The sequence below is a fragment of the Botryllus schlosseri genome, chromosome 13, assembly GCF_051294905.1.
Source record: "Botryllus schlosseri isolate E-star chromosome 13, Bs_hap1, whole genome shotgun sequence".
Taxonomy (NCBI): domain Eukaryota; kingdom Metazoa; phylum Chordata; class Ascidiacea; order Stolidobranchia; family Styelidae; genus Botryllus; species Botryllus schlosseri.
Genome location: NC_137248.1, coordinates 5,519,423 through 5,545,773, shown reverse-complemented (window position 1 = coordinate 5,545,773; position 26,351 = coordinate 5,519,423). Strand labels below are relative to the sequence as shown.

General features: G+C 37.3%; 2 protein-coding genes and 1 long non-coding RNA gene across 6 annotated transcripts in view; all 3 read right to left on the bottom strand.

Annotated features, from left to right (window-relative positions):
- Positions 1 to 25,845, bottom strand: part of LOC145454088 (uncharacterized) — a 28,689-nt gene extending 2,844 nt beyond the window's left edge. Inside the window, exon 1 of the long non-coding RNA XR_013920036.1 lies at positions 25,346 to 25,845. This is a non-coding gene — a long non-coding RNA (uncharacterized LOC145454088). The remainder of the gene's footprint in view (positions 1 to 25,345) is intronic.
- The window catches only part of LOC145454077 (uncharacterized), an 80,887-nt gene that overhangs the window by 49,418 nt on the left and 5,118 nt on the right, over positions 1 to 26,351 (bottom strand). The window lies entirely within an intron of this gene.
- LOC145454083 (protocadherin-15-like) lies at positions 1,139 to 22,316 on the bottom strand. Of its 4 annotated transcripts, none has more exons than XM_080332105.1 (15): positions 22,036 to 22,316; positions 21,570 to 21,656; positions 20,891 to 21,075; positions 14,204 to 14,375; positions 14,049 to 14,139; positions 13,840 to 13,991; positions 13,614 to 13,778; positions 11,692 to 11,793; positions 10,702 to 10,798; positions 8,598 to 8,654; positions 4,178 to 4,237; positions 3,901 to 3,942; positions 2,597 to 2,754; positions 2,266 to 2,335; positions 1,139 to 1,855 (listed from the first exon to the last, which is right to left on the bottom strand). In XM_080332105.1, the coding sequence occupies exons 1-15, from the start codon at positions 22,195 to 22,197 to the stop codon at positions 1,773 to 1,775; spliced, it is 1,683 nt and encodes a 560-aa protein (XP_080188231.1). In that variant the 5' UTR covers positions 22,198 to 22,316; the 3' UTR covers positions 1,139 to 1,772. The 4 variants fall into 4 exon arrangements, with proteins under 4 accessions (XP_080188231.1, XP_080188232.1, XP_080188233.1 ...); XM_080332106.1 differs by having other exon boundaries at positions 4,178 to 4,234; XM_080332107.1 differs by lacking the exon at positions 8,598 to 8,654 and having other exon boundaries at positions 22,036 to 22,315.

Here is a 26,351-nt window from a genome sequence, read left to right as displayed (position 1 = left end):
TTGAGCTGTCTTCAAAGACGATGCAAAACGAATTTGACTCAATTCCAACCAGTAGAAGTGGAGTTAGTTAAGTTTTTCGTTGATAATTCTCGGATTATCCACCAATCAAGGATACAATATCTATAGCCAAATTCATCCATTGCGTTGGTGATCACGTGGATGAGACGGAATGTCCCGGTGAGAACATATTATGCATGAAAACAGAATCTGAATTTCTCCATCTCTAGCTCTCTCTAATTGGTAGAACATGATACTGGTGCTTCTACTTTACAATCTCTAAATACAGAGACAAGTAGGTAAAAAGTCACAATATATAACGAAGTAGAAATACAAGCAGTGGTAAGTTAGATTTATTTCAGTAAGTATTGCAGGTAGAAAAGCTGTAGCATTCGGAAAACGTGGAGGTACTTAATTACTGACCACCTCATAACATTCCATGCGAAAGTGGTAAATCGTACCCTAGTCAAAAATTATTTATCTCGGCATTACTATGTTAAATGTCGACTCAATATCATATAATTATGAAACATAATACATATAGATCATTGCCCTTAACCAGTGTTGGGATCAAGTCACTATCTTCGAGTCACAAGTCATTCCACATTTTGACTTAAGTCAAGTCAATCGATTTTCGAAGGTGACTCGAGTCAAGTCAAGTCACAATCCCCAAGTCATATTAAATTTTCGAAGTATGAGTAATGATTCAAAGTCATTACATTTTGCTAGCAGTGTGAAAGACAGATTGATTGACCATTTATTTTGAATTAATACCGAATATAAAGCGAAATATACATACAAGGCGCTGTATCGCCAACGCACACGTAGAACTGCTAATAAAATGCGTGAGCCGAAATAGAGGATCGAATAATAAACCTCGAGAAGTTGAAACAAATTGATATGGTTCGATATAAATCATACAAGAGGGTTGGTTTTGAGTCGTTTAAGAAATAGAGATACATTGCTATCAGAATAATCTACCACTAGTAGTACATTAAGGCAAGCTGTGATCAATCGTTTTCAGTCAATTTATTTGTGATAGACAATGGGGGATCAGTGAAAGGTGCAATCCGTGAATGACTGTGGTCGCTTTCGCAAGTCACATCGTCGTGTCGGGAACAATCCAAACATAAACAAGATACAGTGAATTAATGGGCACCGTTTATTTGATGACTTGAAATTGACTCGTAAATTTTTCTCGGAGTCACGCTCACGAGTCAATCTACATTTCTGAAACGCCGAGTCAAGTCAAGTCATACAAAAAAGTTCACTCGCGTCTGACTCGAGTCAAGTGATGACTCTGGTCATTCCAACACTTATTTTACCAGTATCAACTGTTAGAAAAGGATTGAAAGTGTCAAGGTAAAGTGTCCTGCTGAAATGAAAATACATAACACAAATTGATTTATGAAAAAGAAGGTTTAGATATTGGTCAAGTTATCTTGCGAATAAATCATTGCATAAATAAAAACAAAACTAAATATCAGTTATAGATGAAGAGTATATGAAGTCGTAAAATATTGTAAGTCACAATAAGCATGTTGGAAATTGTCAGGGTCATCGTTGCTCTTCGTGTGCGGCACTTCGATGAACTTGTCGAAGAGAATTTATCCAGAATATTTTCAATTGTTACAAATCATGATGCCTCAAAATTCGAGCATAGTTCATTGATAAACTGTAGATAATATGTACAACATGCCATTCAGATATCCATTCGGTGTCATTTGAATCCAAGACGGTACTGCGAACTCTTCTTCTACTCAATCTATTCTACTCTAAACCTCTGTTTCAAGGATAACATCCTTACGCTTTCTCCCATCTTTCCATGTGTGATTTGCAACACCTTCTTTTCGAGGCGCTAGAATGGAATTGTATGTGCCACAGTAACAACAGCAACCACAACAGATATGGGTGGGTGAGATCACTTCTTAGGCCATATATTTGCAATAACAAATAGACATCAAATGTTAACCAAGGCTTCATAATGGTGGTCTTAGCAAAGTTTGAAACTTCAAACAGCGGTGATGGCTACTGATGACTATGTCCATGACCACTGACCACACAATAACGCTGGAAATTGACCCAGGTAACAAGATTAAAATTGCTGTAGTGCTACAGTATAGGTAAGCCGAAAGCCGTCATTTATAAGGTTCAAAGATCAGTAGTGTTGTGAGTCGATAGACAGCTTCAAGTAAACCAGTAAAGGTATTTTGTAAACTAACAAATATGAAGTCGGCAAAAATACTGTCAGTACACTTCCAAGCATACCTGTATCTTCTTCTGGGAACTCTACCTCCAAGCAGTCAATATCTTGATAGGTGTTCTCAATGGATTGAATCTGAAATTTAACAGAAATACTCTTGGGGTGATCTGGCTATTGTAAGCTGTGACGCACATACAAAATCTTAGCTATTGTAGGTAGAATGTCCAAGTCTGGGTATCGTGCAATACAAACGTACGCAAATGTAGTCAAAAAATTGATCAAAATATATTATAAGCACAAACTGGTAATGAAATACCATACATCTAACAATGACCGGAGCAAATCTCTCATTTGACTTGATGTCACGAAAAGAATAATTGCTGCTCAATTGCTAACCTTGATATCAGATTCAGTATACTGCTGCTTCTTGAATCTTGATTTGAACAAAAGATAAGTCGTGATACATATAGCAATCAACAGTAAACTGGAAAGTACCGATGCCACTGCTACAAGTGTTGACCGTGGAACAACAGGATTGGTATACATGAACCTTGCTGTAGGAAAAAAACAGACAGATGAATTAGCTACAGATGAGTAACAAACACCATTAAAATCCTAAAAACTGATTCCGCAATGGTAGGAAATACATGCAAAATGCTGTCAGTTGCAAATTTGGCTCGGTCTTACATTTTCATTACTTTGAATATCAAAACTTCTAACATATCATATTAGGTGAACTCAGCGGAAGTATATTGACCTCTCAGGATACTTCATGATGCTTTCTGAGGAGCATGAGCTGCTATGTAAAGAGAGTGGGTTAAGGGTAGTGGCCCTACAAAAATCGAATCCAATTATTGTACTTTTTACTATTGTGGTAGGATGTTCCGTATTCTAGGTTCAAGAATACGGAGAAAAAGACGACTAATTAATCTCCAAGGGCAACAGAGATTGGGAACAATTCTGACATCACAATTGACAATCTCAAATCACAATACACTCAAGAAAATAGTAGCAGAAGGCACTTCTATTATTCTTACGACTCCATGCCCATAATATAAAAAAATAGAGAAAAGTATTAACCTGCTGTAATGGAGGCAATAGCTTCAGAAGTTGGTGTTGCTGTTTCAGAAAAGCTACAAATTCCTACTCTCTTTACCAAGATTTTACATTTTACATAAAAGTGTGATCCAGTAATAACCAACAGTAGTTGTCAAATGTAGGTATGAATTATTTGCAATAGGATCATAGGCAACAGTGCAACATCTACGTTACAACTCTTACCAGACTTTTTAAAAGTTGTTCAGTGCAAGTAAGATTTGGGCTACGTAAATATTACTCAAAATATCATGAGAATGAACTATGTCACGATACTGAATATCGCGCATCATGGAAAACGATGAGTGTAATTCAGAGTCACCAACAGATTTATGGTTCCGTTTCATTTGTAGTACAAAGATGCACAACAGGTTGATGCCTATATAGACAGTTTATGCCAATGGAATTTCCATGTCAATTACATTACTGTTTGGTTCAGACGAAAAATGCCGATAAGGCTGTATTATAAGCCCTCTGCGATAATGACATTCCCAGACAATACAATAACTAAGTAAATTCAAAAAATCGCTGGTCACATTCCAGAAAAAAATGAAAAAAAATTCAATTCTTTGTTATTCCTTCCATGTCCTTGTCAATTTACTCACTTGTTGTTCCATGATGTGTAGTGACAGGAGAGTTGGTCGATTCTGCTGGAGAAATAGATGATTGTGATTGTCATCAGATAAAGTAAGCTGACAGAAGGCATTTTAACACAAATTTGCGAACGTTGCGTTGCATATGAAAAACATGAGATAAATAAACTAAGATGGACAACAATGGATCTTGCTGAACATGAAGTGACTAGCAGTCAGCTAGTCGGCAAGATAAATCAGTAGTACGTCATTGTGCAATATTTGTATCATACACAATACAAAATCCTACCTGTTAAGACTTGATTCGTATATTCATACCCAATGTATTCAGTTGTTGAACGAAAATCTGCTGAAACATAGGCACGGGTCAGAATATTCAACTCTAGATATACCTTCAAAGTAAAAATTACTAGAATTTTCACTCATTCAAATTCAGTAATAGGTTAAGAAAAGTGAATATCAATGTATTCAATTATTTTGGTTTCAATTGCCTGATGACCATTGCTTTCCGACATCTAGGAACAAATTTTGAGTCACCTAAATGACTTATAAGTAGGGCGATTTTTTTTTTACCTAAAAAACGAAAGATTTTGACCTAAAAAATCTAAATTTTGACATTTTTTGACCTTAAAAAACTAAATTTTGACCAAATTTTGACCTAACGTATGTAAATTAGGTGTTTTCCCAAAAAATGTTGGAATTTTACTACTTATCCTCATTTCTGGTTAGAATGGTCTGTCCTCACGAAGTAGTTTTCCCTGAAAAACTTGTTTGATTCAAAAACTGACAAATTGACGAATGACAAATGACGAAATATTATTTTAACAAAATTTGGCCCTATGATGAATTCCATTACATGATGCACTATGATGAAAATAATTAAAATTTGTTGTAGTAAAACGAAATATACTTTCCTGCATTCTCGGCAGGGATATCTAGTTCTAGATCTAGTTCTAGATATCCCTGATTCTCGGGTAAAAAGTGTCTGTCTTTACTAAGTAGCATGCCAAGGATGAAGATGTGGCGAAGGCGAGATAGCGTAGTGGGATAATCCACAGCCACAACACCAATGGGTTTTAGGTTCTAGTCCGACCGAGGTCGACTCCAGAATTCCTACCCAAGTGTTGAAGGTTTATCTAGGATCCTCCTCGCCATCTCATCCGCGTAAGCGGTGACTTACAAAAAGCATACAAGTGGGCCGTGCTACAAGTCGGTAGATACGGAATCGAAAATAAGGAATATCGGCCTGGTGTAAATGACCATTGTAGTCGACAAACACCATGAATATACAAACAACAACAGCAAGAAGAATGGAGAAAGAACGTTCAACTGTAGCAGCTATTGGCTTACAACACTGAAGTTGTGCGTGCGTACACTGCTGGTGACACTCCTTGTTGCTTCATTCTGACAATGGTGTACATCTCAATTTGTGTAAGAACCATACAGTGCCCACGCAGTCTTGCTTCACTTAGATTATTGCTGTACGTTGAGCATAACATCGTGTCAACCTATTTGTTTCATTTGACTGTTTATGATTCACAATGAGCAGACAATGCGCCGTCTGCCACGGTAGGCCTATAAAGTAGGCTACAAACTGTAAAATGTCAAACGATAAGTTCACCAATTGCGCAAAATCTATGATACAAATAAAATGCAGGTTGCGAAAAATTTTGTAAATTTTGACATTTTTTGACCTAACGCTAAAATTTTGACCTTATTTTGACTTTTTTTGACATGTAAAAAAAAAATCGCCCTACTTATAAGAAATGTTGCAAACGCAGGAAATAAATCGCACATGAGCTGCGAGTCTTTTGACTTGAAATCCTATTTCTCATAAGTATTAGTGGTGCCCTTGTAGAAGGCCTACTTCTTTTGACACATCTTGTCAGCAATGTATTACTTCTGTGGAGTGCACAAATGTAGCAGCCGTGCTCTATACTGCTCCTTCTGTCAGTTGTGGTATCATTGCATCGTGGTTTGACTTCCTTTTTGGCTTCCGGCCATGTGTTAGTTCACATATGCAGCACAATTGGAGCGACACCATCGACTGCGGTGACTTTTGACCATCGCTTGTTGATAAGTTTAAACAATTATAAAAAATGTAATAAGAGTCTGGTGTGGAAACCCGAAGTTTCCAGAATGTTCTGTGTTAGCCGTTTGTAAATTAAGTTGTGCGTGGTATGGCTGGAGACTGCGTGTTGAGGTGGAAGTTGGATGCGAGTGAGTATGTCTCCGTTTGGTAGCGTGAAGTGGTCGGGAGCAGCAGCGTGAAGTATAGGGTATTATTAGGCAGTTCGGGCGCGCTTCAGAAATGTGGATAGACTCGTGACTCGGAGCAAAATCTGCGAGTCAATTTCAAGTCATCAAGTAAACGATGCCGATTGAATCATCGTATCTTGTGTATGTTCAGATTGTTCGCAGGAGATATTTCGGAAAAACCCAGATGTAGCCGCTAAATGAACCCAGAAAAACCCAGATCCTATGATTCAATCAAATTTTTATGCAATAGCTGTGAAAGTGAAAACTGCCAGTCATTAATTACAGTCATAAACATAAGTTTTAGCCCTTGATATTTAATTACTACAGTTCATACAATAAATTTTGCCATGTTTGACTCTCTACGCATTGCTATGAAACAATAGGTGCGTGCCTATACTCAAATTTCATTCCTGATCTCCGGGTGTGATTGGGTATTTTCAGTAAACTGAACAAATTGAAACTGGCTTTCGGTCAATTAATCCTGCAGGCAGGCATGTTTAGTCGAAAAATAAGCTGCCAATCATGACTTTTAGGGTATATTCAAATGTGCTGATATCCAACTGATTAAAACATTAAAGTTTAATCGTTTTGAATCGTAAGATTACGGTTCTAATGAGTTAGCCGCTGAACTAACTTTCGATAACCTGGCAGTCAGTATTCAATGAAGCTCCATTGCATCACAGGGCCCCTCATTTTAGTAATGAAACAGTCTATCAAGCGTCTGGCGTTACAATAACAGCAAAATCCATTGACAATGGTTGACTGAATATCTGCATTTCAAGACATTATGATTTGACTTATCTAATAATTAATTTCCGAGTGTAAAATTAAGCTGATAGCGTGATGCTGAAACAAAAACAGATTTCAATGACAAAAACCCAGAAACCTAGGTGATGCTATGAAAACCCAGATCTGGGCGAAAAAAAAACGGAGTGGCATGTCTGATTGTTAGCGGTATACCGGTGTCACTTGTGAGAGCAACCAGTCATTCACTGATCCTACATTGTTGCATCGCAAATAAATTGACCACAAACGAAATGATCACAGCTTACGTTGTCGTAGTAGTTTAACAACGTCTCTATTTCTAGGCGGCTCAGTGCTTGTATTGCGCAGTGCTAACCTTTACCAGCCGTCTTCCATAATTTAAATCGAGCTAATAAAGTTTATGCATTTATATACTCACAGATTTGTAGATGGGCAGTGTATTGTACCATATCATTTTGTTTTAACTTCTCTAGGCTTCGTATTCGATCCTCTATTTCGGCTGATAATAACAGACTGTAGCATGTAGGCCTAGCTATTTGCAGTTACTCAAGTATTTTATTCTACCTGTGCGATACAACGCCGTTTTGCATGAATATTTTACTTTATCTTCGTTATTTAATTCAAGATAAACACATAGCTAGCAAAATGTAATGACTTTGAATCGTCAGTCATAATTCGGAAATTCAATTTGACTTGAATTGCGACTTGACTCAAGTCACCTCAAACGAGTGACTTGACTTGACTCGATTCACCTTCGAATAAATTGAATTGACTTGACTCGAGTCAAATTGTGCAATGACTCGAGATGACTTGTGACTCGAAGGTAGTGACTTGATCCCAACATTGGTGATTCATCATACACACTATTTTGCAGGGTATGGTGGCCTATTGTATGGTATGGAACGAAATGCGGGTATGGAATATGGAAAAGTGCAAGTATCATACGGTATGGACATTTCAGACAAAAGATATTTACTTGTGGTTTCATAAGTAGTTGGCTCTGTCGTTGACTGCACTGTAGTCACTGGCATGCCGGAATTTTATGAATACAGGTTGGATTATCCACGGATAAGCACGAAATACGTTTAATAGCTGCTTTTTTTGTTCAAAAGAGTATGCTAATAAACAAAATAACGGCAATATAGAGCTACTAAAAGCCAGAGAACTTTCAAATGATTATTTAGACTGTAAAACTCAGATTTACAATCATTTTATCATCACCAATGGAAGGGACACTGTAAAACCCGCTGAACCCACAAAACCCGCAGGGTGTCTAGCAGGGTTTTGTGGTTAACTAGCAGGGTTTTGCGGTTGAATCGCAGGGTTTTGCGGGTGACAAAATGGGTTTTGCAGGTGACAAAGCAGGCTTTGCGGGTGAATAGCAGGGTTTTGCGGTTGACAAAGCGGGATTTGCAGGTGAATAGCAGGTTTTTGCGAGTGACAAAGTAGGTTTTGCGGGTGAATAGGTGAGTTTTGCGATTGACTAGCAGGGTTTTGCGGGTGGCAGACACGGCAATACCCACAAAAACATTGCATATTCAGGTAATGTGTGGATCTTTTACAATATCATCGCTCTTGGAGAACATGACAAAATGGTAGCTTGTGATCAATTAATTTGAATGTATTTGACTAGGGTTGGTATGCAAGACATTAATAAGAAGTAATATCAATATTTTAAGACTTACTCGTCTGCTGGGTAGTATCTGGAACAGTTGTAACTTCCGCCGTTGCCTGAGTAATCACTGTTGAGGATTGAAAGAACCTGATCTTTGGATATGACATGGTTTCACAATACACATACACGGAATTAAGGGAAATTTATCAAGAATTTTCACCGGTGCCATTGAAAATTGAGGAATTTTGGATGACAGCTGTTCCAAAATCGAAAACAACCAACAATCAACACCCTTACATCATTCTTTTTCTCCCCCTGACTTGAAATCACATGCATATTCTAGATCAGTGGTTCTCAACCGGGGGTCCGCGAAGCCTCCAAGTTTGCAACATGATTGAATACCTTCTTTTTAAGCTACGAAGTTCATGAGGCAGTCTGGCTTCGTAACTGCTAAACCTTCAGGACTTACATAAACAGAATGGTCGTATGAAATGAAATATCCACGCCATGGTTCTTAACCGGGGGTCCGCGAGACCTCTAAATTTGCAAAATGACTTATTACCAATTTGTAACTTTTTTTAAAATTAGGGAAATGACGAGGCAGTTTCGCTTCAAACTACTAAAGCTTCAGGACTCACATCAATAGAATGACACTATATGAGATGAACTATCCGACCATGCAAACTAACTTTACTTGCCAATAGCATAAGTCTACTTATAAAAACATATTGCAGTTTAGAGATGTTTTGTTCAGGTTTGCTGAAAAATATTTTTTCGTAAAAAAGGGGTCAAGTCCACGTCATGGAATCCATTTTCTGTGATATACATATGTGGCAGCCCTGCTCTATAATACTGTCCCTTATATCAGTTGTATTATAATTGCGTCGTGCTTTCACTTGCTCTTTTGTATCCAGCCGCTTCGGCGGTAGGACACTTGATAAAGTCTCTCCAGCAGTTGCTGAATCGTGTGTGATTAACTCAGGTCTTTCACACCTATAACCACTATATTCCAGAATATCTTGAAGATGAGCTGCAGACAAAACCGACTAGTATGGACGTGATACCTTCATTGAAATCCGTTTCCCAATTTGGGTGTCAAATAATATGTTTCGATCACACACGAAGGTGTCGTCGGAAGAGTCAGGTGGTAATGTTACATTCGCCTCCACCTTTACCATTTTGGAAATGGATTTTCGGCACTCGTTCATATAACATCGAAATGCGTGAATTTTCAAGACATGACCACATAATTTAAGGAATGCAGCTGTAGAATACACTTCAGAATAATAAAATTCCAGCCAATTTCTACATATAGTATGATTTTATTGTCAGGAAACGCCATTATGCCGCTGTTTATCACAAGCCTATAATTGGCAAGAGAATTGAGCTAAATGTGAACTAAAACTTAAAGGGGTCCGCGGGGTCCATGACGGTTCTAAAGGGGTCCGCGAAGACAAAAAGGTTGAGAACCACTGTTCTAGATCAATGAGAGCTTAGCTCAGGTGACATTGGCGTAAGCTAGCTACACATCTCCTCTGAATCGAGACCAAATTTCCAATCCTGACAGAATTCTACAGCATATGCGAGGCTGATAATTCCATGCATCTACAATACTAAAATTGATCAGATAAAAGATATCCCTCAAAACCGCATTAGTTACTATGCAACCGTGAATTGCTACAACTATTTAACGAAGCTACTTGCTATCTTGTTGCATACCTCTACACACCCTACATGTTTTGACGAGTCATGTTTCTAGTTACTGTCCTATTTTTGCATTCCGTTATTCTCCTCGACTCTTAATTGTTTTGTTTGATTTAATGATTGGTTGATTGAATTGTTGCATCGTCCGTTTTCGTTTACCTTTATATATCTCTGTTGCTGCTATTTCTTTCTCCATTCAACTGTTATCGGACGAGCAAGCAATCTTGCGAATCTCACCATTTTACGTATCTTCGTATTTAGAACAAGCTGTTCCGTATATTCATTTGGACTGCTTGTATTTGACAACAGAAGAGAATTGATACGCAACGGTTTGACTAGTCCGAGCCAGAATTAGTGTACAGCAGACAGGATCCGACACCTGACAAAGCGCCGCTCATTGACATCAGTGCCGCGTCGGAACACTACATGTCTGAATGAATTACAGTGCTAAAAATGAAAGAAATGCTCACTTTCAACTGTTACCACAGACATCGTAATTGCTTCACTTATCCTATTTGGTGAATTCGTACTGGCATCGATATTGAGAGCAGTTATCTCCAATTGAATCTGTAACAGGCTTCAAAATTACTTGTGATAGTAGACACTAGACAAGACATGAAGAGGCAATAGGCCTCTTTCTGTAGAACAGTGTTAAATTGAGCATCTGGATGATTTGATAGTGTAGGTAGACTATCTTCCAGCAGCCAGCAATAATAACTAAGCCCACATGAAATAGAAAGAACTTGTTATTTTATTATTAATTAGGTAGTGAAAAAAACTGTCACATAAGGCAAATAAATGATATATAAGTTAACTGGAAATCCACATAGCAAACAAATAGCCAAAAGACACAATAACTGTGACAATGGCATAAACATTTGTCGTGATCTCGTCTTTAAAATTCAATCAACTGAAAAATAGTTTTGTGACGGCCTTCTTGTGTACTCAAGGGAACGAAAAGAATGGAATGTTGCTTCTCGAATAAATTGTTTCAATCAATACGCCATCGGCGTATGTACTCTGATTTCTGTCCATGGTATTACAAAGCATCGTAATCGATTCTAGAAATTCTAGATTTTTAGAAAAATATCTTGTATCAACAGGATTGTTGAGCATATTTGCTCTACAATAGGAATTCATTGAATCGTTTTGTAGCATCTGCGTTTATCGACCTAAAATTCAACTCCGCAAGACTACTGGAAATAAAAGGCTAAACACTTGACATTTTCCCCCTATCTACCGACACTTTTTGCACCTGACTTAACCCCCTGCCATGGAGGGGTTAATCGCCGACTTTGAGAACCACTGGTCTCAACCAAATTTACTTTTCATTTTACTTACCTGTCTTGAAATTATTACTTTTATTTGTATTCAAATATAAATTTATGATATTACTTCTGCATCACATATAAATGTACTGTTGTTGCTTGTTTGTGATAGATTATTAGCAAAATACTAACCAAGGCTTTTGTTGGTGAAAAAAGATCTGCACGGAAGGCATACACCTGCCCTACTCTTGAGACTTGAAAGTAGTCTGGAGTTATCACATATATAAGATTTGCCTGAAACAAGAAACACAATGAACACTGTATGACTGACAATGGAAGTAGACATGATCATCCATATCATATCATATATGCCCAGATCATTTGCATGTATATAACGAGTCGGTGTATATGCCGCAAAAATATCAAGGACAAAAATAAACTACGTCCTTTTTTTCCTTTACATGATCATCCAACTGAGATCTATAAAATTTTGCTCATGACCGCCCATTGTTCATGATTGTGGGAATTGAAACAATGGATGTTCGGATTGAACATCAATGATTATATGGTATCTGGCAGGCTATCACAGGAGCTATTTTCTGGTACAAGCATTCTCATGTCAAAAATGACGTCCTATGCCACACTCTGTTCAAGACGATTGTCATAAAATAACATATGCCCACACGTCATGAGCTGCATAACTGGAATCGTAATAAATATGTAGAAAGAGTCAGAAATCCGAAAAAATAGATTCATTGTCATAGGTAAGCTACATAAAATAGGTTTTGCATGTTTCAAGTTGAGCTTTTGATCGTCACAAAAATTTGATAATGAAATTGAGATATTTATCTCCAGCTTATCTATTACTGTGATAGCTGAGAGTATTCTGAATGACAGTACAATCATAAAGTGTTGTTACAGTTTTCAAGTTATGGATGAATGCTTACTTAATCTTCAATTCAAATTAGAGACGATCTGATCATTTGACTTGAAATCCTAAATCAGAGAGAGAGAGAGAGAGAGATAGAGAGTCTCTATTTTCATCCAATCGAATAACATAACAACAGACGGCAATGAAGATGGTACAAAAAATATGCATGCACAGTATTCGGTATCATATAAGAATGATCAATACGACCTTGAAGGTCAACTAGTCTGATCACACCCACATTAAACAGGTACACTTTTCTCTGTACTTCTACAGTCTGGCTGCAAGAAATGTTAGTTAGAAAAGGAAAACAAAAGATAAAAAATTTAAATGATGGTAGCAAATGATCATTCAAGCAATGACTGCACAAGGTACGGCAACAGTGTTAATATGACAAGAGGTAATTGAGTAGGTCTTTCTATTACATGGTAATTCCCAGATTTGTTGTGGTAATGCTCTCCAAATGATAGGTCCTGGGTAGTCGAAAGATCTCTCAGTTAGGTTGATACTGGTTGGGGTAAGTAGATATTTCCCTTTGACGAGGATCTTGTGTAATGGGAGTGGGCATTTTTAGCAGGCAATGAAAAAGTCATTAACCACAGGAGGCAAACTATTGGGAAAATATTTGTCTATATCTTTTATACGTCGAAGCGAAATAGTTATATGATATATGTGTTAGTAGTGACCCCGTAGTACTTGCAGTATTTCTCTTGACATATCTTGTCAGTACTGTATTAATTCTGCGGAGTGCACAAATACGTTGTCCATAAATGTGTAAAATTTAAAATATTTCACATTTCAATAATCTTCGAAATAGAAATAATTGGTACATTTTTAATTTACTGTATTTTTAGGTAGTTGAAGTAGTGATTTCCGCTGTTTATTGTGCTAAACTTCGTCAACTACTGCACAACATAACTTATCAAATTTGCACCTACCTGTTGCACTTTGAACTGCTGGCTATTCTGATTTTCTGTTGTTATATTTCCGTCATGCTTTATCAGCAGATTTCGCTAATTTAGTCGAGTAGTTTTTAAATATGCAACATCAAGTGTGCGTTCACTTATGCAGCACAGTTGGAGCAACACTAGCGACTGGTGTGAGTTTTCACCATCGCTTTTTGATAAATTTAAACAAATGTAATGAGAGTCAGGTTTCAAATCAAGGATGAAACAATCATACTCACATTGGCATCATCCCCATCTGAAACATCAAGTATGATAGGGGTCAGTGTAGATTCATCTAGTACATAGATGATATCATCCCCAGTTTCAATGGCAACTACATTTCCAATATCACCCGCAGTAACTGTAATCACTGGTTTTGACTCGTCACTTACATAAGCATCAACCTGGAATTAATGAAACGATAACGTCTTCACCCCTACAGAACACATCTACGTGGGTAATCACCTGAAGGTATGCGATAGCAAATCTGTTTGCGGCGTTAGATTGCTGCGCACAGACAGCCAGAATGAATACACCTTCTGAATCTATCTCTTTTTTCACAAGTACTATGCCAGTGGAAGAATCAATTTCAAAATATGTGTCATATTCTGGAGACCCTGCACAAACATACCAATATTCATGAAATTCTTCTTACAGGTAAGTGTGCAAATTACCTTCAACGAGTGAATACGTAATTTCTTCATCAATTGCAGTATCACCATCAAAAGCACTTATTTCTTGAGGCTGCACGGTTAACGGTCCAGTCTGAATTTCATAGATACAGTTTGTTGAAGCTAGAATGTGATATATTGAGAATATCAAAATATACCGTCTGCACTGAAACATTGGCCGTGTACACAGGAGGAATGCAATCCGCACTATCACAAGTTGTGAATATGGGATTGGTATCATCATAATCCGTAATGTTGACAATGTATTCTCTTTCGATTGTCCGGGTGAGGGGTGCACCAGTGCTATCAAATCCTTCGTCAGTTATTTCCCTAATTTGAAATACCATGGGAATTTTAAATTGGAATAGTATAGCCGACCATGACATAAAATGAGAATGTTATATATATTGTATTATCTATACAACAAGAATTTTGTTCTGAAAGTGCAAGCCATCAATTAAGTCTTTACTCTAAACTTACTCACTACTATAAACTACTAGACACCTACAATTTCAACAATTCTGAATCGAAAGTTGAAATTCGTTTACAATGCTTGTATGGCTCTTACGACTTCTCCAGGTTACCGATTGTTTTACTCATGGTAGTAATGACTCGAGTCACGATTTTTTGGTGACTCGACTTAGACTCCAGTCATTTTTCTAAATGCGTAAAATGACTCAACCAATTTCTTCACCAAGTTGCACCAATTCGACATTTTGAATGCTTACATCACGCAGTATGAGAATCAGGGTTGCAGTAACTTGAGTCGCAATTTTTTTTTTGTGACTTGAGTCATTTTTTCAAATGCATAACATGACTCGACTGGAGCCAATTTTTGTATTGACTCGACTTGTACTTGAGTCATTGTACATGACTCAAACCAAGTCATATGACTCGAGACTAGGACGGCCAAGATCGACATTTCGTTGTGATTTCAAAGATAAGTTACTACACTATTTGTAACCACTCATACCGTAAGGAGGGTTATTGAAACCACTTTTAATTGAACTCAAATCCCACGACCGATATTGACAAACAACGATCCGTTGATGAAGGTTGAAATGATATATTCAAATGAACTACGTAACAAATGAATGTCCCAATTACAGCAAATAAGGTAGGGTCGAGAAATTGGGTTTTAAAATAGTGGTCGCCTGCGGTTATGAAGACAAAGCCTAAACAATAGAAACAAATGTCAGTAACTAGAGACCACATAGGACACAAATACAACTAACAGCGTACCAACTCAACGTAGCTAACATATAGTACCAACGACTGAACCGAATTAACTAGACGCTGCGCCCAATCAACATATATAGAGAACACTTGTATGGAACAGTAACCCGCCGGCCATCCGACAGTCGACGAGCATGTCCACATTCAAGTCGAAATACAAGCAATTACTACTAAATAAATACAGTCCATCCTCAAGATTACCGGACCACGACTGACCTATCGATCTCGCTTCCCATGACATGCCGCCCTATTTCTTGTCGCATTCTTTTTCTATACTATCTTCTTTACCTTCATTCAGTGTGCATGCCTCCTCTTTACATCGCCTAGGCCAAGGTGGGTGTCAGATTCCATAGACAACCTAGTCGCTTCGACATCTTCCTTTCTTTCATTGTATCGCATTTTTGTGGTGTATTGAACTGATAAAATTGCTAATAAACCAATGATGATGATGACTTGTGGCGTCTAATCAATTACTGATGATTACTATACACTGCAGATTACTGCAGTAACACTAGGCTAGAAACTGTTAAGACTGAAGATAATTACTATATTATGATTGCAAGCCACTCTATATCACTCGAGCAGAGTTGAAAATAGTGGGTTGAACTGGATTCAACTGAAAACTGAACAGTGAACATATTGACTTGGACTCGACCCCTTACTATCTGACTTGGACTCGCACTTGACTCGAGTCAAAACTATAAAAGTGATATTGACTTGTGACTCGGAACCTTGCGACTTGGTTACACCCCTGGAGTGTGTTCCAATGCACCTTAGACGATTATACAAGCTTTATCTTGTGTTGACGAGCTTGCACGTATCATAGGTTACCAGAGATGGTTGTTTTTGTATTAACAATTACACTGGTCAACAAAATGAAATTTAATTTTTGGCAGAACATCTGAGAGCCGCTTCTGGGGATTTCCAGGTTGTTGATTACAAATATCACATTACTTTTGCCAAATTGGCTCTTGTTCAGTAGATAGTTATACCACTAAAAAAGCCCAAAATTACCCTTGAATATTTCACTTGATAGGAAGGAAATCGTAGTTTTTTCTAATTTATATTGTGCATAAATATATAATTGACTATGAAGAAACCCCATGTCGTTCTGAGTCATTCTATTTATATTAACATGACCTGATGCGAAATATTTGTGCGTCAAAAAAGCAGTTTGTCAAGCCTAAAGATTGTACTTTTGCTCAACGGAGATACATATTCTTCTGTGTCAATTGGTCATTCTACCAAGATTAAAGAGAAGTATAAAGCTAAAAAATTTGTCCTTTAAAAGCTTAACTATCTACAATACTCATATGCGTCTCATTTCTTTTGACTTGTACCGTAAATGGATAATTTTCCGCTGAGTCAACAAAGTGGGTATACCTAAAGCATCGTTATCAAACAAGAAGCTTAAATCTGGTATCTTTGATAGATTTCAGATTTGAATACGGATGAAAGATCCCAATTTCATATTAGGAAGGAGTTCGCTGCATGGAATTTATCCTAAGATCTAGTAAATAAAACTTTTTAGATGATCACAAAGCACCCAACTACAAACAGTTGGTCCGAAAAATTTGTATCTGCATATGGAGAAGTTGGAACACACATTTTATTACGTATTCTGTTTTAGTATCCCAAATTCATCACCAAAACACCAAAATTTTTCCTGAATTGTCCCAAATGTCAATTTCTCTAATTTTTGATTTTACGCACAATTGCTCCGTATTAATCACAATATTTCTTTATTGGGCGTATGAAAACGCTAGTGAAAAGGATGATATGAACAAATATAGCTTACTCATGAATCAAGTAACAATGCAAACACCTTAAAAATCATCAGAAGTGGTTTCCGTGACTTGCATCTGTGAAATGAGAAATCTTCTCTTATCCTATGTACCACAAATAACATGATGTACCATAATTTTGGAAAATTTTACTTGAGTAAAAATTTTTATTCGTTGTGTTTTGCTATTCCAAACCAATCACTAACATACAAAATTTTCTTTGGAGGTGTCCATAGTATATGAGAAATGTCACTTTTTCTGCTTTCTCATTTTACTCAAAGTTATCCTGTAATAATTCGCATAATTCCTTATTGGACGTACAAACACACTAACAAAAAGAAGGAATATGCCCAAATGTTGACTGTACTTCTATCTATATTTTGTACTCAACTTGTTTCAAACTGATATACAGACCACAGATATAGCACAAACAGCTAGCAGGCAGATTACATTTGTGATGTTGACATTAATAATGAGATTATACATACTAGATCCAAAATCAGGATGGAATTTGAGATTGCTTGCTGTAGCCAATACTGACTAACTGTGACTGAGAAGATGATTAATACCAACAACCAATTATTATGACTTGAATGATGGATCAATGTGATGTCACACTTAACAGGAAATTCAATAATGAAGCTTGGAAAACATGGTACGGGAAGTTATCAGAAAATCGGCTCAAGTATATTTTTGTTACATGGTGAAATGTATTCCAAATAATTATATCAAATGGTGGTGGTCGACGTAAAACTGATTGAATTAATGCCACGTTATTTTAGTATCTAGGTAGATACTTGACTCGAGTTTATTTATGTACATGATTTCTGTGAAAGTCTATACCTATAATAAATCTAATACCCCTAAATATAATGCTGTTGATGTATTTTGATTTAAAAGAGTCTTCTGTGTGTAAAAATAAGAAGTAGATTGCATTTCTAAACTTTATAGTATGACTGAGCCAATTTTCCATCCAGCCATTACAGCGAAAATGGGAGATTTTGGTCAAAATAGTCCCATAGGTTATCTCCAAAACATGAACCAATTTAAAAAAAACTAAGGTCATATTTGGAATCAGTGGCCTTCAGAACCCCAAAAAATACTCTTACTTTGTCTGCCTGAAAACATGTGTTGACCAGTATTATTGATTGCGCAAAATGCGCACCTTGAAGTCTGCTTGCGGCGATTTGATGCCGCTCTGTTTTGCGATGTCACTGTTGAACAATGATGACATAACCATCTCTAATTATTATACACTTAACGGCATTGTCTATACACGATGGAGAGATGAGAGCCAAAGCATGCGAGGCCCAAGATGCGATAGTTCATGCTAATGACATATATCTTGCGCCACAGGCCGACTGCAGATGCGATTGCTCAGTCTAAAGATTATGCCGTGCGTACCTGGCCTATTGTAGATGCGATTGTTCAGGCCAGCATAACCAGGCCTGTTGCAGACGCAACTGTTTAGGTCAGCGATGATATCTTACGCATCTGGCCTGTTGTAGAAGCAATTATTGAGGCGATAAATCAGGCCAGCGAGGATTGCGCGCAGCAATCAATGATCTAATTTCACTTGCTTACAAATGACAACCAACTCAGCAGGAGATCACGTGCTGTTGTATTGCGCAGACGGATCTCGCTAATGGCAACAACCTCCGTGCTAATTGCCAGAGCCCATCACTGAAAATACCAATTACTGGGCGGGATGGCTGAGAGAATGTAATGCGCGATTGACAACAAACAAGAAGGGTGTGATTTCAAGTTTCATTTCGATGAAGATATATATGCGTGTAATACGACGTATACATTCATCATTCAATTAAATTTGTGTTAGTCGGAAATACTGTTGCCGTACGTTGATTCAATAAATTTACAAGTTGTGGAGACAGAAACTCGTCCGTGTGATCTTCGAATACGTGTGCACTAGACAGGCTTCGTGGTACGTCAGCCAACGAACCCTGCGGCGTGGGACGCCGGTCCGTCGAACGGGAAGAAACACGCAACGAATGGTAAACGTAACCTTCTGGAGTCAGATTACACAACACAACAACAACAAACATTCGCTCTGCGGTATAACCATGTAACAAAAATTTGGTTGAGTCGATTTTTTGATATTCCCTATACCGTATTCCTTAGTAAAACATGTTTCTGGCATTCATTTGCTGCAAGTGTCAATTAAAAATTCCATTTCAAGCTTTTTAAACTGGCCGCACCATGTTTTTCAAGCTCCTTTACTGACATTTCTATCAACCATGCTGTCCCATTGATCCATCATTCAATTCACAATAGTTGGTTGTTAGCAACAATCATCTTCTCGGTCTCGGTTAATCAGTATTAGCTACAGCAAGCAATCTCAAAATCCTTTTCATTTTGTTCCGATTGAGGATCGGATTGTGAATGTAGTGAGTATAATCTCATCATTAATGTCAACATCACAAATGCAATCTGCCTGCTGGCTGATTTTGATATATCTGTGGTCTGTATATCAGTTTGAAACAAGTTAAACATGGATGGATGGCTAAGGGGTGATCAGCATTCAATGTCATTTGGAAATTGTGACTCCAAGGTTGAAACTTGGGAACGATATCCTTCGTCGAGAAAAGGGGATGAATGATTTTCACGGTATTCCATAATATCAGCAGATTTATCAGTATATAGACCCAAATCATGCAAACAAAACCACGTTGCAAAATTTCTGAAGTGTTTCAATCCTTTCATAATCTATGGTAGCGACTATTTGTGCATATTCTTTCGTTTTGTTGGTGGATTTGTACGTCCAATAAGTAATTTTGCGTATTATTACAGAGCAATTTTGAGTAAAACGAGAAATCACAAAAAGTGACATTTCTCAAAGACTAGGGACACTTCAAAAGAAATTTTTGGATTTTAGTGATTGGTTTGGAATAGCAACACACAATATATAAAGAATTTTATTTCATGGTGTTGTCTTTGGTCCATAATAAGAGAAGATTTCTCATTTCACAGACGCAAGTCACGAAAACAAAACCATTTCTGACGATTTGTAAAGTGTTGATTTGTATCTGGAAGCATGAGTAAGCTATATTTGTTCATATCAACCTTTTCATTAGCGTTTTCTTACCTCCAATAAGGAATTATTGTGATTAATACGGAGCAATTATGAGTAAAATAAAAAGTGAGAGGAATTAACATTTCTTCAAAATTTTGGACACTTCAAGAAAAATTTTGATCTTTTTGTAATTAGATTGGAAAACTAAAACATGATACAAAATTTTTTTTAGCCAACTAAAAATTTTGCAAAATGTTGTTACATGGTGTAATTATATCAAAATGGACGTATTGAGCACAAGATCTTGCTGTGTCTGCTATTTTCTTTGAGCCCATATTCCAAATTCTGCAACACTGTGAAATTGTAGAATATTATATAAGGCACTGTATTCCTGTATCCGATTCCAGTGTGCAGTTGGAGGATATGAAATTAGATTAACCTTACGGGAAATGCTGTCGAGTAAAAACAAAATTTTGATTTTGTAAAGACCAACCTCAAACAAAAATTTATTTTCCAACTACCTCACGTTTGATATCATATCACAGAGCAAAGTTGATGGAAACTACAAAGTATGTTACCGACACTGCGACACCAACAAAGAGTAGGTCAATCTTGCTGCTATCGAATGCAGGTTGAACAATTGCTTTGGGCCTGAATCAGGTATCAGCAAGCAATCCAAATATTTAGGCATGAATTTTTCTAAATCGTGACGGTTTTCCTGTTGCAGGAAATCATGACTACTATTTTTAATTAAGATAGTAGTGTTGTTACAGTTATGCAAAAAAGTTGCTTACAATGTCACAACGATGCTAGTGAAATCTTCATAGTCCAATTCCTTTTTCAAGATCACGTCACCAGAGCTGGTAACGTCCAAGTAGCCCGAAGGATCTTGCTGAATTGCAGTGAATAAAGTCTCATAACCGGTGTCTTCACCATCATCAGCGGTCAAAGTAACAATGACAGTATTTGGAATGGTGAACTGAAATAAAAGGAGTAGTTGCGGTTATATGCTAATGATGTAGTTTCAATATGTGTAGGCCTATATATAATTCCAGCGTGTCATTCAATTCAATATGGGAGGATCAAATAATTTATAGACAATAAATCAAGACTGATTGCTAGAAAGGAACTCCAAAGGCTCACGATAAAAATACAATTTTTTCACCATGGCACAAAATTGACCCGTGGCATCCACTGTTAATGCTCAAGAAATATAAATTCCTTTTCAAGATGCAGATTTAGTGCTCTATGACTGTATGAAAGTCCCCAGATTGTTGAAATAAGTTTGCAACCAATATTGTTAGTTCATTATGTTCAATTGCTAAAACCCTAATAATGTAATAATCAGCATATAATCACGATACGTTACAATACTGGTGTTAACAAACTGGATAAGCATTAAGCAGTTATGCTATTTAGGTAAAATAGGGCAAGGCCAACATATACCCGAAGACAACATTGATTAGATTTTACCTCGTTTTGAATGACACTGGAGTCACTTAGTAGCCTTGGATATTCCTTGTTGGTGTATGCCATTTGGATATAGATGTCTTTAGCATTCTGGAATTCACATAGGTAAATCATCTATATATAATCTATGCAACACAAGGGATATGAGTCCATAGTTCGTGAGATATATTCGGTGAGCATTGAGCAGCTGCTGCTTACTAGCAAATTACGAATATAGTATATAGAATAACATGTGTCAAAACTATGGAATTGTATCAAAGTCCTGTCCCATAACGAATAAGTCACAACAGTTCGATATCCATTAAGATGGAGCTGATAACCCAACTACAACAATTTAGTGATCAGCGTGCGGGCGTACCGGTAATTGCAGGATATATAATCAAAAAAATATTATGATCAAATTGGATTACTCAAAAGCTGAATACTGGAAGCAATATTGATAATTTTCAATAAAAAAATCAGTACTTACAGCATAGTTATCAGGATCTGAAAGTATGTCAACACAGTATAATCGCCCTCGAATTGTAGTGACAGCTGACCCAGAAACTGCAAGTCCAGAACTATCACGATCAAGTGCTGTGCTATCATTGACCAGAATAACTTTTCCGTCAAGTCTGAAATAAGTTGCCATTTCGCCAGTCAACTCCAGTCTTATCTCACTGTAGATATTTCCTTCGACATCCAAAGTTGCAACGAAACTGTCAGTGTCAGCATTCTCATATACACCTGCCACTGTTGAAGGCGAGCGAATCAAACATCCTGAAAACATAATTTCCATAAATTGTTATGTTCTGGTAGGAAAGGAAAGGACGTAGTTTATTTTTGTCCTTCATGTTTTTGCGGCATATACACCGACTCATGATATACATACACACGATCTGCGCATATGCATACCATGAGTGTATGATGTGCATATCACGCTGGACAAGGAAGTGCAGGTATAGCCTTTACGACTTTCTAAGTCATGCACCACCCCTCCACGCTATCCCAGTAATGCATGAGCGCCAAGCAGGGAAGTCATGGATACCAGTGTTACTAATCAGGTCTTTGGTCTGACCCGGCCGGGAATCGAACCCACGACCTACCGATCAAGAAGCCGGACGCTTAACCATTACGCTATCTTGATCTTGATGGTACTGATATTCTCAATACAGAAGGTCGAATTGGTGCAACTTGGTGAAAAAATCTCCTAAACAATATTTTGTCATTAATATACTGTTTGCAGAGAGCTGATGAACATAACACTGGTCTACTAATTTGAATTTTTTTTTCAGGTTTGGGTTTTGGCAACTGATATTGGCTGATTTTGGGGCGCTGAATCCGAAAATGGCATCATATTTTCTATCACATCACGTTTTGAAGATAAGAAATATCCCTAATTTTAATAAAAATCAAATTTTGACCCACCTCTGTTCTCAAAACAAGGAATTCTGATGCAGTAAACACTGTTTTATCTGCAATAATCCAGCTTTAATTAGCAAACAAGCATTCTATATTATATTCAAACAAATTTGCGTTGTCTTTATTAAAATTTCATGCATTGGAATAAAAAATAGCCATGCAAAAGAGCAACTCCCAATGCTGGTACTAGTGTGACTTTCTATTGTAATGAACAATGAAAGAAGAGTATCAGAACATCAAAACCGTTCTCGAAAAGTTGAAGTACCGTGACCATGGCTGGCTCATCTGTCTAGATTTGAAAATGTTGAACTATTTTCTGGGGCAACAAAGTGGCTACACTGAAAACCCATGTTTCTTATGCTACTGGGACAGCAGGGCTAAAGATCAGCACTGGAACAAAAAAGAGTGGCCTCCAAGGCTTACCTTGACGCCTGGAGACAAAAATTTCATATGTCAGTTTGTTGATATCACGAAGATCCTCTAGCCTTCTCTTCACGTCAAACTTGGTCTCATGAAACAGACCGTGATCATGAAGGAGAGTGCTTTAAGGATATAAGTTATACTTTTTCTTGTCTCAATGAAAAGAAAAAAAAAGGAACTGGGATTTTCAATGGACCTCAAATCAGGCAATCTTTACAGGATTAAAATCTTGTGTATAACACAATGAAACAAAAATTTTATTTTTTTTGTTCCCAGGTTCTAATCAATATTTCCCTATTGCTTAGGACCAGTAAGTGTCAATAATCAACTTTATTCCATATAAACTTTGCTTTTGTGGTTTAGAGAATGAAATTCTAAAATCACACTATTTTTGAGAAAAGAAATCAAAAATATGGCTAAAGAGCATCCAAGATGGATGTTAATCACTTTTAAATGTTAATATACTCTGCAAAATTGGCCATTTTATAGACATTTCTGTTTGCAGGGTTGATTTTTGTGGTTTTGATATTTTATGATTCGCAATTAATAATTTTTTTAAATTTTTAATAGAACTGGGAAGTAATTGGGGACTTGAAAATGGTAGCGTTTTTGATGGGTATACTAGGGGATTCACCAAGTTTCCTTGGCACCCTTGCCTCTGGGATAGTCAGGCTACCACAGAACAGTACAAAAAGCAAATATGAAAAAAACGAAACAAATTTGTTGTTGGAGAGAATAACGTAAAGCAAACTTGGTTGTTTTACCCAAACAAAGTGCTTATGCCTCCCATTCGCATAAAACTTGGCCTTGTAAAGCAATTTGTGAAAGCATTGGATAAAGGTTGTTGACGCTTTCCAGTTTCTCCAGAACTTGTTTCCTGAACTACCAGAAGCTGAAGTAAAACTGGTGTATTTATTGGCCAACAAATTAAAAGGATTCTCAAGTCGAATGATTTTATCCAAATGTTTAATGATGTTGAAAAGAACGTTTGGGATGGATTTGCAGATGTGGTGAATGGGTTCTTGGGCAATAGCAAGGAAGATAACTATGCCGAACTCGTTGCCAATTTGTTAAAGTCGTATGGAAACATGGGGCACAGAATGTCCATGAAACTACATATGCTTGACTCTCACTTGGACGTGTTTAAAGATCATATGGGAGCTTATTCAGAAGACCGAAGGGAGCGATTGCATCAAGACATAAAATATTTTGAAAGGAGATACCAAGGGCAATATGCTGAAAGCATGATGAGAGATTATGTCTAGGCCTTAACGCGGCAAAGTGACGTAGATTACATAAGAAAATCCAGCATAAGATCCCATTTTTAATGATTTTATGCTCGAATTTTTTTAGCCTGAAATATTTATTTAGTTTTGCATTGAACATTTAACGATGGTATTGATTCAGATAGAGTTAGGACATTTATGTGCAAATTTCTATGTACCAAATGCCTGTTCCTTGTGATTTGATTTTAATAACAAAAATTCTAATTTGTTGCCTATTATTATGCAAACTCAGAATTAACCCTATGCCAGACCTTAAAATAGCCAAAAGTTGGCTGTAATTTGCTTTGCTAAAAAAGCAATCGATTAACGCATCAAAATATTTACTAAATACATTTATAGAATATAACATCTTAGTTGATGCCAGGCGATTAAAAATGGACTTACAGCGATCAAAAACAGTTTGGTAAATATCCATTTCCTATGGGGTTAATCGGTATAACCATGCACAATAATGCGCATACTAGCAAATTAAAAAAATTACTCTCCTAACCACAAAATTAAAGTTTGGGAGGAACTATATTGATTTTTGGAAGTTTCTAGGATCGCAACTGAGTCAATCAATCAATCAGGTTTATTATTATTTTCATCGGTTCAAAACATCACAAGACTGCGATACAATGAAAAGATAGGAAGGTGTCGAAACAACTTGGAGTAGCCATTAAGATCAGATACCCACCTTAGCCTAGGCGAAGTAAATAAGAGGCATGCACACTGAATGAAAATAATTCAGAGAATATAAGACGCAAGCGACAAAATGAGGTGGCATGTGGCGGAGGGGGAGGTCGATGTTAGGTCGTGGTCTGGTAATCCCGAAGAATGGCTAGTATTGATTTAGAAGAAATTGCTTGTATTTTTACTTGAATGCGGACATGCTCGACGATTGTCGGATAGCCGGCGAGATGCTGTTCCACAATTGGGGTCTGGCATACTTGATAGAGCAATGCGTTTTCTTGTATTCAGTCCTGATCATATGGTAGTTGTTCTTCGTTGACGCGCGGGTGCTGTACTAGTGCGCTTTTGTCCCCGAGGTGAAATTTGAGGGACATTGACCGCAATGGAACTAATAAATAAACTTGGCAATTTCTAGCTTCCTCATATCTTCCAAGTTTAGAACACCAAATCTTTTGAGAAGCGATTTGTCAGTTGCACATCCAGGCCCCCATGGGGCCATGGCAATGCTATGGATGATCCGAGGTTGAAGTTTTTGCAGTGGGTCAATTGTATACTTGCAGGCAGCACCCCAACAAAGAATTCCGTATTGTAACTTTGATAGGAATAGAGTGTTGAAGAGTATCAACAGCATGCTGAATGGCAGGGTGTAGCTAAGGCAGCGAAATAGACCACATACCTTCGATAGTTGTGGTTTGAGTGATCAGGAAATATCAATTAGCACCTGGAAACAAAAATCGTGTTACACGGTGTAATCAATGTTGCCATTCGAGGCTGGAGCTTGGAAGCTAGAGCTCGGTGCTGTTTTTTTAGGAATAGAAAAGCAGAAAATTATAAATAGCCTATCTCTTAAGGGAGCTACTGCTTGGTTTTGGAGATTTGGGAAGCAGGATGAGCATCAGAGTTAACGATTTGAAGAGCCACACGGATGAGTTTCCAGAGCACCTTGGGAAAGTTAGTGAAGAAAAGGGTGAACGTTTACGCCAATATATTAAAATTATAGAGGCAC

Excerpts from the sequence above, each read along its gene's own strand:
- LOC145454083 (XM_080332105.1), bottom strand. The coding sequence starts at position 22,197 with ATGGCAACTTATTTCAGACTTGACGGAAAAGTTATTCTGGTCAATGAT. Across the intron at positions 21,657-22,035 it reads CAGATCCTGATAACTATGCT|AATGCTAAAGACATCTATAT; the intron begins GTAAGTACTGAT and ends TGTGAATTCCAG. Across the intron at positions 3,943-4,177 it reads TACGAATCAAGTCTTAACAG|AATCGACCAACTCTCCTGTC; the intron begins GTAGGATTTTGT and ends TTTCTCCAGCAG.